The sequence below is a fragment of the Euprymna scolopes genome, chromosome 45 (assembly GCF_053919585.1).
Source record: "Euprymna scolopes isolate OS-2025 chromosome 45, ASM5391958v1, whole genome shotgun sequence".
NCBI classification, from domain to species: Eukaryota; Metazoa; Mollusca; class Cephalopoda; order Sepiida; family Sepiolidae; genus Euprymna; species Euprymna scolopes.
Genome location: NC_136526.1, coordinates 61,249,819 through 61,266,024, shown reverse-complemented (window position 1 = coordinate 61,266,024; position 16,206 = coordinate 61,249,819). Strand labels below are relative to the sequence as shown.

Genomic DNA, 16,206 nt, shown 5'->3' with positions numbered 1-16,206 from the left:
ATGTGGTGCAATGGAGAAAGGGGTGGCTGGTTAATTTTAATGCATCTAAAATAAAGCTTCTATCTTTACATCATCAACGCTCTGATCCCCATCTGGCATCAATTGAAATAAAAAGCTCTCTCCTTGAGGAGGCTCCATGTTTTGAGAAGCTTCTAGGTCTGACCTTTACACCTGATCTGAGAGGAAACACATACATGATATCTGTTGCCAAGGTTACTTGGAAAATGGTGAAGTCATTCTACCTCTCCAGTAGATATCTCACTGCTGATGCTATTCTTTACCTGTATAAAACCCAAGTCATCTCCTACTTGTACTGAATAACAAGGATGATATATAGTTGCCACATCTGTTCAGGAGCTGCTAGAATGAACTTATCCTGCCTTGACAGAGTTCAAAATAACTTTGTAGTGGAAGATGCACGTTTCTCTTCTCTGCAATCTCTTCCCCACAGAAGAGACAGTGTGAACCTGTCTCTGCTTTATCATTATTTTCATAGCAAGTGCTTGTCTGTTTTTCTGCTTTCCATCTGACTACAATATGGTTGTCTTCAAGTCCAATGTGAACAACTTTCTGATGAGTCATTTAATTTACTAAGGATTACTATGATATTTTGCCATTGGCTACCATACCTCATTAAGCCTTATCATCCAGTGGCCTCCGGGCCTTGATAAGTGTTGACTCCTTTGTATAAAAACAACAAAAAACATTTAAGGCATCTAGGGATGTATACACTCAACAGTAGGATTTTGCTGCATATTTGGTATGTTGGGATATTCATGTCCAGGGGCACAAGTGTTATGAGTTCGTCAGAACATTTTTCATTAAAGTAATTGTAAAACAGGCACATGGATGCAATATGACGATGGGATAAGGGCTGGAGTTTGGTTGATATTATATGCAATTTATTAGATTGGAAATTCTTGTTAGGATTCTTGTAGATGCGCCAGCTGAGATTGATTTGCCAATCGTGTATTTATAGAGATACAAAATTCTGGCAAGTGTTGGTATTTTTCTAGCATGATAAATGGAGTTCATGTTCTTTAAAGGATTTGTTCCAAAAGGAGTAAAAGCTTTCTTATAATTGTTAAAGGAAAGAAGCTTAGTCTTAGCAGCAATAAATGTTATCATCTCATTCCACCATAGACTAGTAGTAATTTTCTAAGGTTTTTGTATATTGTGTAAATATATGTAAATTAGTTTTCCTCTCATGTCTAAAAAAAAGTATGATGTCGTCAACAAATATATCAATCTCGGGCACAATTTTATCAAGTCCTAATGAATATCAGGAAAATAAAAGTCTAAGGGTCGAACAACTAAAGTACACCTGCGTTTATATCATGTTATGTAGACATACAACTACCATGGACAACCTGATTTTTTTCTTGTCCAAGAAGAATCTGATTATATTAATAGTAGTGTTACTGTACAAGTTAATTGTCATGAGAAAACCTTCCCAGACTCCATCAAAAGCTTTGGATATACCAAGGCCTTCTGCACTATCTTCCTCTACCTTATTCAGTGCATTTAGGACATGACTATTAGTATACCTGCAGTTGAATGACTCTACCTAAATCTACACTGCTTGTCAAATTTTATCTATACTATCAAGCCTGAATAATATTTCATCATCTAAGCCATAATTGATTACATCTTCTGAATATTCAAACAAATTGGAATGATGTCTCCATCTTCATTTTTTATTTTTATTCTTTAAGTGACATGAGGATAAATTATTAATAACTTATTGGTAATATGTTCCATAGCTGCTTCTACCTCCTCTTTACTCCTCTTCCTTAGATTCGGCGTTTTCTTTTTCTACTAATCTAATCACTGCAAACAACTGATTATTCTAAAACCATCTTCTTGCTCAAGTTCACTGAGGTTAATTTTATTGATCTTCTTTATTTGTGCCAAATGCAATTTGTCAACAGCAAATCACCATCTTGTGAATAAATCCAAGGAAATGATGAAGAATATCTTGGCATTCACTGGTTCCTTTGTGTAAACCAGCTGTTTCACTTCCATACTTTTTAATTCTTTGAAGCTGTCACCTACACAATTAATGATGATAACAACTAACCATCTTGCTTTGAATTGTCCTAAACTTCTAACATAAATAGTTCATCGCTTACTGTTTTGCTGATGTTTTCACACTGGAAATTTGAAGAGAACTTGAACCACAAAACTTCGTGCAAATGTCAAATTAATTCCATTTCATGCTTAATTCATTCCATTTCATGTTCAATTCATTCCATTTCATGTTCAATTCATTCCATTTCATGTTTAATTGCTTCCATTTCATGTCCAATTGATTCTATTTCATGTTCAACTGATTTTATTTCATGTTTAATTGATTCCATTTCATGTTCAATTGATTCTATTTCATGTTCAACTGATTTTATTTCATGTTTAATTGATTCCATTTCATGTTTAATTCATTCCATTTCATGTTCAATTCATTCCATTTCATGTTTAATTCATTCCATTTCATGTTTAATTGCTTCCATTTCATGTGCAACTGATTTTATTTCATGTTTAATTGCTTCCATTTCATGTTCAATTGATTCTATTTCATGTTCAACTGATTTTATTTCATGTTTAATTGATTCCATTTCATGTTTAATTGACGCCATTTCATGTTTAATTGCTTCCATTTAATGTTCAACTGATTTTATTTCATGTTTAATTGATTTTATTTCATGTTTAATTGATTCTATTTCATGTTCAATTGCTTCCATTTCATGTTCAACTGATTCCATTTCATGTTTAATTTTATTTCATGTTTAATTGATTCCATTTCATGTTTAATTTTATTTCATGTTCAATTGCTTCCATTTCATGCTTAATTCATTCCATTTCATGTTCAATTCATTCTATTTCATGTTCAATTCATTCTATTTCATGTTTAATTGATTCTATTTCATGTTTAATTGATTCTATTTCATGTTTAATTGATTCCATTTCATGTTTAATTTTATTTCATGTTCAATTGCTTCCATTTCATGCTTAATTCATTCCATTTCATGTTCAATTCATTCTATTTCATGTTCAATTCATTCTATTTCATGTTTAATTGATTCTATTTCATGTTTAATTGATTCTATTTCATGTTTAATTGATTCTATTTCATGTTTAATTTATTTCATGTTTAATTGATTCCATTTCATGTTTAATTGATTTCTTTTCCTGCTTAATTCATTCCATTTCATGTTTAATTCATTCCATTTCATGTTCAATTGATTTCATTTCATGTTTAATTGATTTCATTTCATGTTCAATTAGCAATGGTATAGCTTCCTAAAAAGCATGCGATCATTATTATTTCTCATTATTTTTAAAGGAAACTTGTCTATATTTGTAGTAAAAAATCTTATCCATTTATCAACTAATTCCACTAAAAACTAGAGGTTATCCTTTAATTATTCGCTCCTTATTTTGGATATGTGTATTTATTTTCCCCACATGTGGAGAATAGAATATGGAGTAACCTGTAAACATTCATATAAAACTCAATTGCATCAAGGATTTTCTTTATAAAAAATATGTAAAAATAAATATCCAAGGATCAACACTTGGTGTTCACTTGCATTAATGTCATGTTGTTTATATATATGGCCAGCAACAACACCCTGGATCATTTTTTTTCTAAGAATAATTTAATTATATGGAATATTTTTAGTAATACTGTAGTTATTAATTTGTATAAGATCTTTATACTAGACATTTTATGAATACATTTTTAACATAATTTTTCACATATTAAAATTATTTGATTTATTATTTTACAGACTTATTTACTAGTGAATTTGAACTGCTTATACATGTAGTCCAAATGTTCAAGCATATTTTTATAACTTTTAAAGACAACAAACTGCTTAATGTCCAAATAGTTTTTGAATACCAGTTAATTATTTTTATTTGTAAGATTTTAGTTTTCTTTATTTTTTAATGATTATTTGAATTGTTATTGTTTTTTTTCATTTGTGAATTTTTGACCAATTGTAACATCACTAATGTTAAAAATAAAAAAGATTTAAATGTTTTGGATTCATAACAATGAGAAATTAGAATGTTTCATGTCTTTTTATTGTTTTAAACCAAAATTATTTAATTTATTATTTTTTGCAGACCTATTACAAAAAATCTGAACTTCCTATATCTATTGTCGCTATTCATAAGCATAGGTTCGTCACTTTTTAAGAAAACATACTGTTTAAGAATCAAACATTTTTAAATAAAAGGTAATTATTTTATTTATAAAATATTTAATTTTCATGATTTCTTTAATGATTATTTAAATTGTTTGAATTTAATCTTTTTGAATTGTAAATTTTTGTGAGGTCAATGAATTTGAACACCACACACTTTATGAATTTATGAATATTTTTGGTGTTAAAACTACAATCAAATATTTAAATGTTTTAAATACATTTATAAGAATTAGACATAAGAATAATTTATGTCTTTTTATTGTATTAAACAAAAATTGTTTTAATTCCAGAAAATCTGAACTGACTATCCCTATTGGCACCTTCCATGCGGCATACTTACTCTACTAAAATTGTCCAGTAGTTATGGATTATTAAAACTGATCTCACTGGCGCCTTTTATCAATTTCTCTTGGCAAAAAAGTTAATGAAATATTGTGACATTTTAACTCCTTTCATATGAATATGTGTCTACACCTGGGGCATGATGATCCTGTCAGAATCAGAAACAGATCTGAAGGAGCTGATGTGCCGAGTACTTAGTGACCTATTTATAAAAACTTGATGATCTGTAATGTAGTGGAATATGCATTGAAGACTTCTAATCAATTTGACACAAACTCCTGGCCCTTTTGTCTCATCAGTTTTAGATTATCGGCTAGCAAAACTATAAGATGCCTTATGATCATATAATATCTTAAAGCATGTCGTTCCAAATTGTTGCCACTTCCTTAGCCTTTCAGACAAAGCCACAACTGATTCCAACGAAATATGAGAATTTTTCATCACTGCTCATAAGCATGTAACATTGGCAGAAATTATTCAAATACTCCGTTCTGCTTACCAGTTGTGAATTGTAACATGCATCTTTACATAAACACAGAAAAAGACCCAAAGCAAATGCCCAGGCATCAAAAGAACATGGGCACACCTGATGCAGGAAACTCGCCCTTTAAACCAAGTTACCAACATGAAATACGACAGTGTCTCTAGACGCCCTTCTTCCCTCAAGATGGCCTTATAGTTTGTTCAGCAAAATGATTATATTCTGAAACAGGATGAGATCATTGCCTCACACCATGCTCTCGTGATAGACATTAAGCTAGGAAACCCTACGAAACACTAAACGCAGCCCATATTTTTAGGTTTTTACATTGTGACCAATGTGATTCTTTGAGAAGTTCCTTACTCACAAATGCACTCAGTCGATTGAAAACAACCTATATATTTATCTTATATCTATTTTGACTATATCTGATTACTGAAAACATAATGTACGGATTAACTAAGGATGCAACAAGCAGAATGTTATGTGGATTAGAATCTTTGGATAAAAGTTTTTCATTTTTTTTCATTTTTAAATTTTTTATTTCCATACTTTGTGAACCAGGCGCGTACTCAGACCCCACAATTTTACTGAATCATCATTATGCCAGATCAAACATACCCATTCCTGTGTCTCGATACATCTTCTATCATTATATGTGATCAGTTTTCTATAATAGTCAATCATATAGGAGCCTATTCATGACCACACACACACACACACCCACACAGACGTTCAGCTTTATATATATATATATATATATATATATATATATATATATATATATAGATAGATGCTGCTGCTGCTCTTCAGAGGGATATGTAGAGCAAAATGGTCCATGAAGGCACGGTTCACTCAGAAAATGATCTCCACAGAGCCATAGAAAACAAAAGGAAGCAGTGAAAGGAAACATCTATTACCAAAAGAGCTCCTTCCGTCTCTTCCATTACCCAGACGACCACCCACACATGTCCCCACTGCAATAAAGTCTGTGGGTCAGGATAGGATAAAGTCCTTCCCATTCTGAGCCGAAACTATAAATGTGCATGCCGCACACACATTTATAGTTTTGGCCCAGAATGGGAAGGATTTTACATTTTTCCTATGATATCGGTTTTCATTATGACCTTGCCGGCTTTAGATGCAATACTGAACATGTTATTTAGATATTTGTCTCATGAGCAAGAAAATCAATTGAATGTTTTCGATTATAATTTTTTGAATATTAATAATCACTTAATAATATAAGAAGATTATGTGTTTTGGGTTTGATTTATTGCATATCAATTATTTTTATGTAAAATTTTTATAGTTTTATTTTTTTTTCTCCACAGGTTAAAAGGTTGAAGTGGACAATAAACTCATAATTAGCATAAAAACTATATTATTCTTCTGAACTAAGGTTATCACTGCTTTCCTATTAAAAATATAGATAAATCAACTTGCAGAAATAAAACACAAACTGGAGAACATATGTTGATGAATACACATTGGAGAAAAATCACTTTTCAATAAGAAGTAGGAAGAGATAAACACTAGTGAAAAAGCTTATTCTTTTGAAATGTTTGCAAATGACCATTTTGCTATAAAAATAAATTGGAAGAGCAAGATAAATTCTTGGCATAAAATCGAGTAAGATTAAGAGTACAAAACGAAAGATATACTACAACATATGAAATGTTTACTGACTCAGTGTTTGGGAGATAAGTTCAATGAAACATTCGAATATCTGTGTATCTCATATAGAGTTACAGTGTTGGTCGCAGGTAGTAGGCCACTAGGTTTCTGAGATTATTTTGACTGAAGTAAAATAGAACAACAAAAGAGAAAAAACTTCTTGTAAAATGTGTGATAAAACATTTGTAACAAATGCTGAATTAAAATCACCCATTAGAACACACACTGGAGAGAACCCTTTTGATTGTGACATCTGTGACTCTAGATTTTCAAACAAACGCAATGCTAACAACCATATGCGAATTCACACTAGAGAGAAGCCTCATTCTTGTGAGGTGTGTGGAAAAACATTTGTACAGAAAAGTAATGCTATCATGCACATGCGAAGAACACACACTGACATAAAACATCCATGTAAAATTTGGGCTAAAGCATTTGCAACTAATTTTGCTGTAAAATCACAAATGCGAACACACACTGAAGATAAATTTGTTTCTTGTAAAGTGTGTGGTAAAGCATTTTCCCATCAAATTAACGTAACAACACACATGCGAACACACACAGGAGAGAGACCCCATTCTTGTGAAGTGTGTGGTAAAACATTTACACAGAAAACTCATGCAATCGTACACATGCAAAGAATACACACTGGAGAAAAACCTTATTCATGTAAAGTTTGTGGTAAAGAATTTGCAACTAATGATGCTGTAAAATTACATATGCGAACACACACAGGAGATAAACCTTTTTCTTGTGAAGTGTGTGGCAAAGCATTTGCAATTAAAAATAATGTAACGAAACACATGCGGACACACACTGGAGATAAACCTTTTTCTTGTGAAGTGTGTGGTAAAGCATTTGCAAGTAAAAGTAATGTAACGAAACACATGCGAACACACACTGGAGAGAAACCTTATTCTTGTGAAGTGTGTGGTAAAGCATTTGCATTAAAAAACAATGCAACTACACACATGCGAACACACACTGGAGAGAAACCTTTTTCTTGCGAAATATGTGGCAAAGCATTTACCCAAAAAACTGATGCCACAGTACACATGCGAATACACACTGGTAATAAACCTTATTTTTGCAAAGTGTGTGGTAAAGCATTTACACAAAAAACTGATGCAACAGTACACATGCGAACACACACTGGAGAAAAACCTTATTTTTGTAAAGTATGTGGTAAAGCATTTACAAAACAAACTGCATCAATGGTACACATGCGAACACACACTGGAGAGAAACCTTATTCATGTAAAGTGTGTGGTAAAGCATTTGCACAACAAATTCATGTAACGAGACACATGCAAACACACACTGCAGAAAAGTAATATAAAATAGAGAAAAACCTTGTGAATGATGTAACCCCTACTTCGGTTAGGACTTCTGTTTATCTGTAATTTCTCGGCTTGTGTATCTAGTCTTCTCTGAGGTTGTTACATGAAATCTGTTATGCTGAAAGCGAATATCGAAGCAGCAGGCAGGAAGAAAGACAAACTCATGTAGTCTAATCTACAGTGTTAATTTCGCAAAAATTATGTACAATTGTTTTTACAAATTCATTCAATTTGTAGTAAGTTTTTTTTAAGTCTCAAATCTATTCACAGACCACAACAGACGGATGGATGAGGAGGGGAGGGGGTCCCCTCTCCAGGAACGGCGGTTCTATACGATCTGTTCTCCCTGAAATCAACAAGCAATCTCTTCTTCTCTAACTCCAACTGACTAATTTTAGCACGACAGTCGTATTATAGTAAGGTATGTGGATGGAGTGGAAATGGAAAGCTTTAGGTTTTTGTGTGGGTACAATTTGAATTCTGGGTCTCACGATATCCAAGGCCAGATGTCACTTCTGACATCCGACCTTGAGTTCACCAAGGTCAGACAATGTTATAAGTGAAATTTCCTGTCATCAACTTGACTGCAAAACATATTTCTCTGGTTCCAAACAATATCTATTTTGACATGAAATAAAATATATTTATCTTCTCTATCTTAAATCCTCGGGTTATCTGGCGTCATCCGGGAATTATAAGCTATCTCAGCGTAGTTCTAAAGCTCCTCAATGAGAGGATTACGTCACATTCGCCCCCATTATACTATATTGCTTCGTAGGAGTAATTCCTTAATACACCCACCACTCCATCCCTTTTCACATTTCGCCGTCAGATTTTCTTTCACAGACCCCTCTCTCCATCCTCAAATTACCCGTCAAAAGATAAACACTCCCATATCCACTCTTTAATCAGGATTCTCCCCCTTTGATTTTTTTTTCATAAAAAAAGTTCATAACAAGTCAATTCAAAAAAAGTCTGTAAAATTATAAAAACGTAAAAGTTCAAAGTTAGTAAGGGCTAATATAATTTATTTTTTTTACATGCAAGTTTTTTTCTTTGTTTATATTTTCTTTTTTTGTTCAATTCCCATTAATAATTCAAAGATAAGATAATCATCATTTAAAATTTGTCATTCAATAAAATGCATTAAGCTCATCAATTAGCTCGTAAGAGTTACTTCCCTTGGTTAAAAGTTTTGTCCTTTTTTTCAGGTTTTTGTATCAGTTATTCCCGTTTTTCTATTTTCTTTTCATCAATTCAATCATAGTTCAATTTTTACCTTTTACAGAGTGTTACTCACAATTTACAAGAGTTTTCTTTTTCAAGGGATTTTTTCACTTCGCTGCTATCAACAGCACAGTCTCGTAATAAAGGGTATGCAGCCCTAATCAAGATTCTCAAAGGACCCGCTTTTTATTGAGCTAGGGAATATTTCTCACCTTAAGCAGTTGTAGTTGAACTTCACCTTTTATTTCGCAGTTCAAGTCTTCTTTCATAAGCCTCTTGTAAGATTTTCTTCACTGAGGGATTTTTCTCACCTCAATAGACGATCATTCAAGGTATCATTGGGATTTTCTATCAACGCTTCTCTGCTCAGCACCCTGCAAGAATTTTAGGTAAAACAGAGAAAAGAAAAGAAGATCTTCAAGTCGTCTTCAGTTCCCTTGGATTTCAGCATCAGAGAGGTCCTTGGGTTGCACTTCCTTTTTGTCAGCACCAGCAGCCGCATCTTCCAGAACCACAGGCGGTCTCGAACCAGGATCTCTCTCGCCATCCATGCAATCAGCCTCGAGATGCTCATCACCTTGCTCTCTTCTCATTTTTGCTCTCTTCACACACCCTACTACCACCAACAACAGCGCAATTATCATTACTAGCGTGCTCACTCCTGCTCCTGTAACCATTATCTTATGAAGCCTATCCCTAGCTTCTGTACTCTCCAAACCGTTTAGTCGGGCCTGTAATTCACTCAAATCTATTCGTCTAACTGCTCCCATAGCTTTTGGTAGACTAAGTCGGGTATGTGGCGGTGAACGATGGATCAGGGGGTCCCAGAGGTCAGTGAGGTTAATCACTTGGTCATTCACCCACTCTACCTCAGGTGCTTTTAACAAATACTGTTCCTCAACCTGATAATACACAGGTAACCCTATACCCTTTCCCCGGGCTTCACAACCCCTGTCCAGTTCCACCATAGTTAATGGTGGTCCTACCTTGATTATCCCAGCAGCCGTATTACCGCATACCTTGGAGAATTCCAACTTCCTTTGCATGGATACCAACCAGGTGCCTTCAGCTACTCGTATAGCCAGTGGCAAAATACCTTCACTTGCATCTTCAACCTTGCAGACGCTATTTATCACTCTCTCATCTCCCTGAAATAATCCCAACACACACAACTCATGATCTCAAGTGACATACAACGGACTCTGTGACCGGCAAATTCCAAGACTATTATTTTGGCATTTTCCTGCCTCTCGCTGATTCAACAGCATGAATCTATCTCTTGCCATATTAAATGCTATATATTCTGACTCCACTCTGTAACTGGCCACCAACCCTAACTTGGGTGTGTCCAGTGACTAGTGTACAACTTGATAGACCTTATATTTAGTTCCTCGATCTATCGAAACCTCTTCGATAATTCAAACACAAACACTGATGTTTTATACTCCAAGAGTTTAATATTCGGGTATATTATTCTACTCCACAATTATCTCTTTTGTATCCATTAACGCAGCTTTGACTGACAGACACCGATCTCCGCAACCGTTCTCCAGGCAGAGCGCTCATCAATGCTATTTTTTTAACCACAAGCAGAGTGAACGTGGTGTTCAAGGCCACTGAGGGTCAACAATTCGTGATTCTATCCACGTCGCATTACACAGTTCCCTCCTTCTGCCAGCTACCGCTCGTCGCTCTGCTATCAGACCATCTCTCTTGGTCTCCACAGATACAGTAGCTTGATCACGCCCACGCTCGAAACAAAGCAAGGAAAATTCCGTCTGTCAGTACACAACTATTTACAAAAAGTCAAGTATCTTTTTGTCACAGGCTGTTTAAACAGCTAATTCGGTTTCAATAAAATCATTCCGTACCCTCATGGATAGTCAAAATAATAAAAACTACAGGAAGCTAGATACTAGATTATTGAATTCCTTTTGATATTTCAAAACACGTTCTCATAATAACTCTTTTCCCTCCGTGTGATGCAAACACGCTCGTGCAGACAACGACCTCAATTTCAACATCTGTCTCCTTATGGACGATTAATAAACTAAACTACAGGGAGCTACCCCCACGCTCCCAGCATCCTCCCAGGCGGCATGTTCAAAATGGATCCATATCCAGAGATGCACCATGAGACCAAGCAAGGATCGACAAACTTCTTACTCCCAAAATTCAACTGAAATGCTCCGTAATTCCTTTCAACTAATTACAAAAAAAAATAATTACCTAAACTGCGTGATATTTAACGACCTCGCGGGTTCTGTCCTTTAAGGAGACTCAGTTAACACCTAGTTATCGCATGAGAAACTCTGCCTTTTTTTTCAATTAATATCTCCAGGTGCGAACATCACGCACCTGATTTACTCACATGGGAAAATCCATCTAAAAAATAATCAATCACTTTTCGTGCACAACTGAGTGTACCACACTTCACTCAGTGATGCTAATAATTATTTCCGATTATTTTTATTAATTTTTGCGGCCTCCTTGGCCCTTATTTCGCAATTTAAGAAATCCTTCCTGACTGAGGCAAAGTTCACATTCCTCCAAAAGTCAGCTCAATCGCCGGAATGAATGCTTCTAATTATTCTCAACTGAACACAACTAAAAATTGTTCAGTTTAATAAGCGAAATCCTTCCAGATGAGGTAACAAAAACAATTTTCCTTCAAAAATTAATTCAACTCTCAAAATTAAATATTTCAAAATTTTCTCGTTTGAATAAATAAAACATAGCTTTCAAAAGTTTAAATTCTCAACAGCGTTTAACATCGCTACATAAATACACAACCGATATCCAGCTAAAATATTTTGTCAAAGTTCACAAACTGCTTAAAATAGTATTCTCATTTTTTTAAAACTGCTGTTTCCAACTCAATTCAATCATTGCAGTTCTTCCTTCACAATTTAAAATTGTAACGTAACTAAAGTAAAAAAAATCAAGCTAACTCGATCTCGACAGAACTCAACGAATATTCACTTTAAAATAAGTGAACAAATCTCTACCCTTGTATTAAGGTATTCCCGAGGTAGGGCACTCATTTCTCCTTCTGGTCTCATATCGGGTGGGTCATGGGATCACACGTCATCCCATTTCCGATTTTTCGTTTCCCAGGTGGCAGGTATTCTCCCACAATTCTCATTTAATCTTGACCACATGTCACTCAAGATCATTCGAACCCTTTGTCGTTGACCCTTGGTGACATCAACCAGAATCAAGTCAGTCTTTCAGCCCTCCAGGAATTTTTCTGGGCTGCCGGGTTGTCTCTTGATTCGTCACCCAATATCGTCGAGAGGGCTGCTAAGGCCTTCTCCCCTTCATCGTAAAAAGTTAATTCCACCCTGACCTCTACCACTATGACCACCGTTGCAGACGTGACCTCCTCCTTGTTGTTATAATGCCTGCATCATGCGATCCTCTTTTACGTCCTAACTAGACATTCTCACAAGGATTTATTTATCTCAACATTATTCTAGATTATCTCTCTACGCCCCCATTATATTAAAATATTTAAATATATGCAATTTTAATTGCGTCACAATTATGTGGATCTTCATTTTCTACAAATTCTACTTTAAAAAACACATATGAAAACACATTGGAGAAGAGAAGTTGAAAGCGTACTAGACAATATCCACAAGTGTATAAGGTCTCTCTGTACAAGGTTGGTCAGGACAACCTGCCATGAGGATATTATTCCATTGAAGTAGACTTCAAAATCGCATAGTATTCAGTCCCTAAATAAGATCGTCTGGGTATACATAGCCAACATTGACTTTATAAAGAATGGTGCAGAGCAGACAGTAACAATTACTTTCCTTGAATGCATTAAGACCTATAAACAACAAGAAAGTAATACTAGAACATATTTGATTGGTGAAAGTAAAATTATATTCCTAACTTCATATAGCTTTGTAATATGTGGCAAAGTATTTGTAGGATAATTTAATGCTAAGCTACATATGAAGACACACTTTGGTGTGAAGTATGTGCTAAAGCAATTACATTTAAATATTGATACAAAAATACAAAAAAATGCAGAACACATTGGTATGCATGGCCAATTCTGGGTTGTATGAGGAATGGTGCAGAGCAGACAATAACAATTATTTTCCTTGAAGGTAGTAAGTTCCATGGACCACAAGAAAGGAATACTACAACATATTTAAATGGTCAACTGGAGAGAGGAAAATTATATGTAAAAACCATGTGGCAAAGTATTTGTAGGATAATTTAATGAATATGAAGACAAGAATTGTTATGAAGTGGTTAAACAATTACATTTAAATATCTATTGATACAAAAATATGAAAATACAGATTGGAGAACACAGTCTGCATATAATTTGCCTAATTAACTCCTAAAAATCTTTTAAGCTACATATAAAATACTAGTGAGAGTTGTTATTCATATGAAGTGTGTTGTACATTTCAATATTTATTGATACAAAATATGAAAACTTTGAAACTCTTTGACATATCAAAGAAAAAGAGACTAGCAGTAAATTCCCCAAACCAGATGTTGAAACAGTGCTCTATGCTTGGGTGAATGTTGGCTTTGTAAAGGGACAAAATACTCTCAGGTAATCTTCTAGCACAATAGTGGGAACCCACCTACTTTGTGGCAGGTTTCACAATGTCCTCAATGTATTTCTTCCAGTACATATTTCCTGTTAATTACAAGCAGAAAATTTGGAAGAAAGTAAGGGTCTTAGTCATGGATATCGGTGGTTAGGAGGCTTCTTGTAATTGTAAAAGGAAATCAGCTTAATTTTATTAGTATTAAATGTCACTATCCATTTACAGCACAACTCCACTACAGTTTAGATGTAGTACTCTAAGGATTCTTCCATTGTCTAAGATTTGTGTAAATCCGTTTTTATCGCATGCCTGCAATAGAGTGTGGTCTCATTGGCAAATAGACTCATCTTTGATATAATGTTATTAGAGAGGTCGTTAATAAATGTCAGGAATGATAGTGACGAAACGATCCACCCCTGAGACAGTCCCACATTAATGTTATGCTGTTTGGATGAACGACAATTAATAACAACCTGGATAATCCTCTTGTATAAGAACTATCTAATTATTTTTATGCTCGTCCAGTTATAGCGTGTAATTTAATTTTCATTAGAAGCCCGTAATGTCAGATGTTGTCAAAGGCATTGGATATATCAACAGCTACAATCCTGGCTTTGGCCACCTCATCCAATGAATTGCATTTGCATTCAGAGATGACCATTAAAATATTTGCAGTCGAACGAGATTGCCTTAATCCATAATACTGACGGTCAAAGGGAAGATTCAGTTATTTCATCAGATTTCTTGTACATTGCTACTGCAGAGAATTTCTTCCAGCTATTTAGGAAGCGATCTTCAGGAAGGCATTTGTTTAAGAAATTGCAATTGCAGGATCTAGCTCAGCTCTTTCTTAATTAGTATGAGAATGATTATATCAGGCCCACACACGTTAGAGGGTCTAAGTTTTTTTATGATAATGTGTTGATACCTATGAAAAAAAAAAGAAAAGGTCCAATGTGAACAAGTTCGAATTGAATCGCCTCCCTAAGTAATCCAAGTTACAAAATTCCCACTGTTTACTATGCTAAAATCACAATGACTAATGTATACCTATTAACCCTTATCCTCGAGTGGCCTCTGGGCCTTGATAAGTGGTGACACTCATGTAAAAAAGCGATCTTCAGGAAGGCATTTGTTTAAGAAATTGCAATTGCAGGATCTAGCTCAGCTCTTTCTTAATTAGTATGAGAATGATGAGATCAGGCCCACACACGTAAGAGGGTCTAAGTTTTTTATGATATCGCAGACATGCAGATGGGTAAGTTTCACACAAGTGTTGCTTCTGTTCGCATAGGGAAACTTGGGAGGAAATTGCTTGTTGGCTTTAAGGTGAAGTTAGAAGCGAATCGCCAGGATATACTTCCCTTTGGCTACATTGTTGTTTAGACATTATGCAAATTCGTTTCACATGAAGTTTCATATTTTACACCTCGGATCATCATTCTGGGTTTCCTGGTCTTTACTGAAGACTTAATCGATTACACTTGGTTTCTTGGATATTTTGATAAATCGTATTATGTTGTATTATGTTGACATTATAAAATTTTTGCGGCATTTTTTTAAAGTTATTATTTTTATTTTTATTATAGTGTGTTTTTTTTTATTTATTCCTCACATTTTTTTCTAAACATATATTTCTATCTTTTTTCTTTACTTTCTATTCAGTATCTATAATATTTGTTTGTTGTCTGCTGCATTCTGGATTCGATCTATTTGTTCTTGAACATACTTCTGTTGTTCTGATAGGTACATCATACTAAGCTCTTGAAGCGCCTGCGTCCTTAATTTTGTATTCTGTCGAGTGGGGTATTTATGTTGCTTTTTGATTATGTTTTTTAACTTTTCTCGTTTTAATATTATTTTGTCATTTTTCCCCACGGTACTTTTCGCTTTACCTTGGACTTCAGAGGTATACACTTCTTTGCTGCTTCTTGGTGTGATCTAACGAAGTTTTCCCAGGTGGTATTAGCAGTTGGTTCCTGCTCTTGTGCTTGTAAAGCATCAAATCTGTTTCGCAGTTCGAATATGAATCTCTGTTTGATCTGATTGCCGTGTGACAACATTGACCAGTTGTAGGGCTGTCTAGATGATTTTTTTAGTTTAGAATGCAGCAGATAACAAACAATCCTATCTGGCTTGGCAAGTAGTAAATGAAATATCTGGCGCAAACGACCTGCCAAAGCTAAGTCAAAGTTAAACACTCCGGAAAATGCATGTTCGAATTGGAAAGCACATTTTGAAAAGCTACTCGGAAACAAACCAGAGGTAACAGACCAACCAATTCAGCCGATTGTTGTACAGGAACTTGATATTGAGAAGGGTGATTTTACAATGGGGGAACTTCT

The 16,206-nt window shown here is 34.6% G+C and overlaps 1 protein-coding gene across 3 annotated transcripts in view; it reads left to right on the top strand.

Annotated features, from left to right (window-relative positions):
- The window catches only part of LOC145269814 (uncharacterized), a 211,995-nt gene extending 202,785 nt beyond the window's left edge, over positions 1 to 9,210 (top strand). For 2 of the 3 annotated variants that reach the window (XM_080125527.1, XM_080125526.1), the window contains exons 2-3: positions 4,129 to 4,241; positions 6,369 to 9,210. In XM_080125527.1, the coding sequence (XP_079981653.1) occupies positions 6,879 to 8,045 (1,167 nt within the window). In that variant the 5' untranslated portion in view covers positions 4,129 to 4,241; positions 6,369 to 6,878 and the 3' untranslated portion in view covers positions 8,046 to 9,210. The remainder of the gene's footprint in view (positions 1 to 4,128; positions 4,242 to 6,368) is intronic. The other variant, XM_080125528.1, reaches the window with a different exon arrangement.
- Positions 9,211 to 16,206: the final 6,996 nt, after the last annotated feature.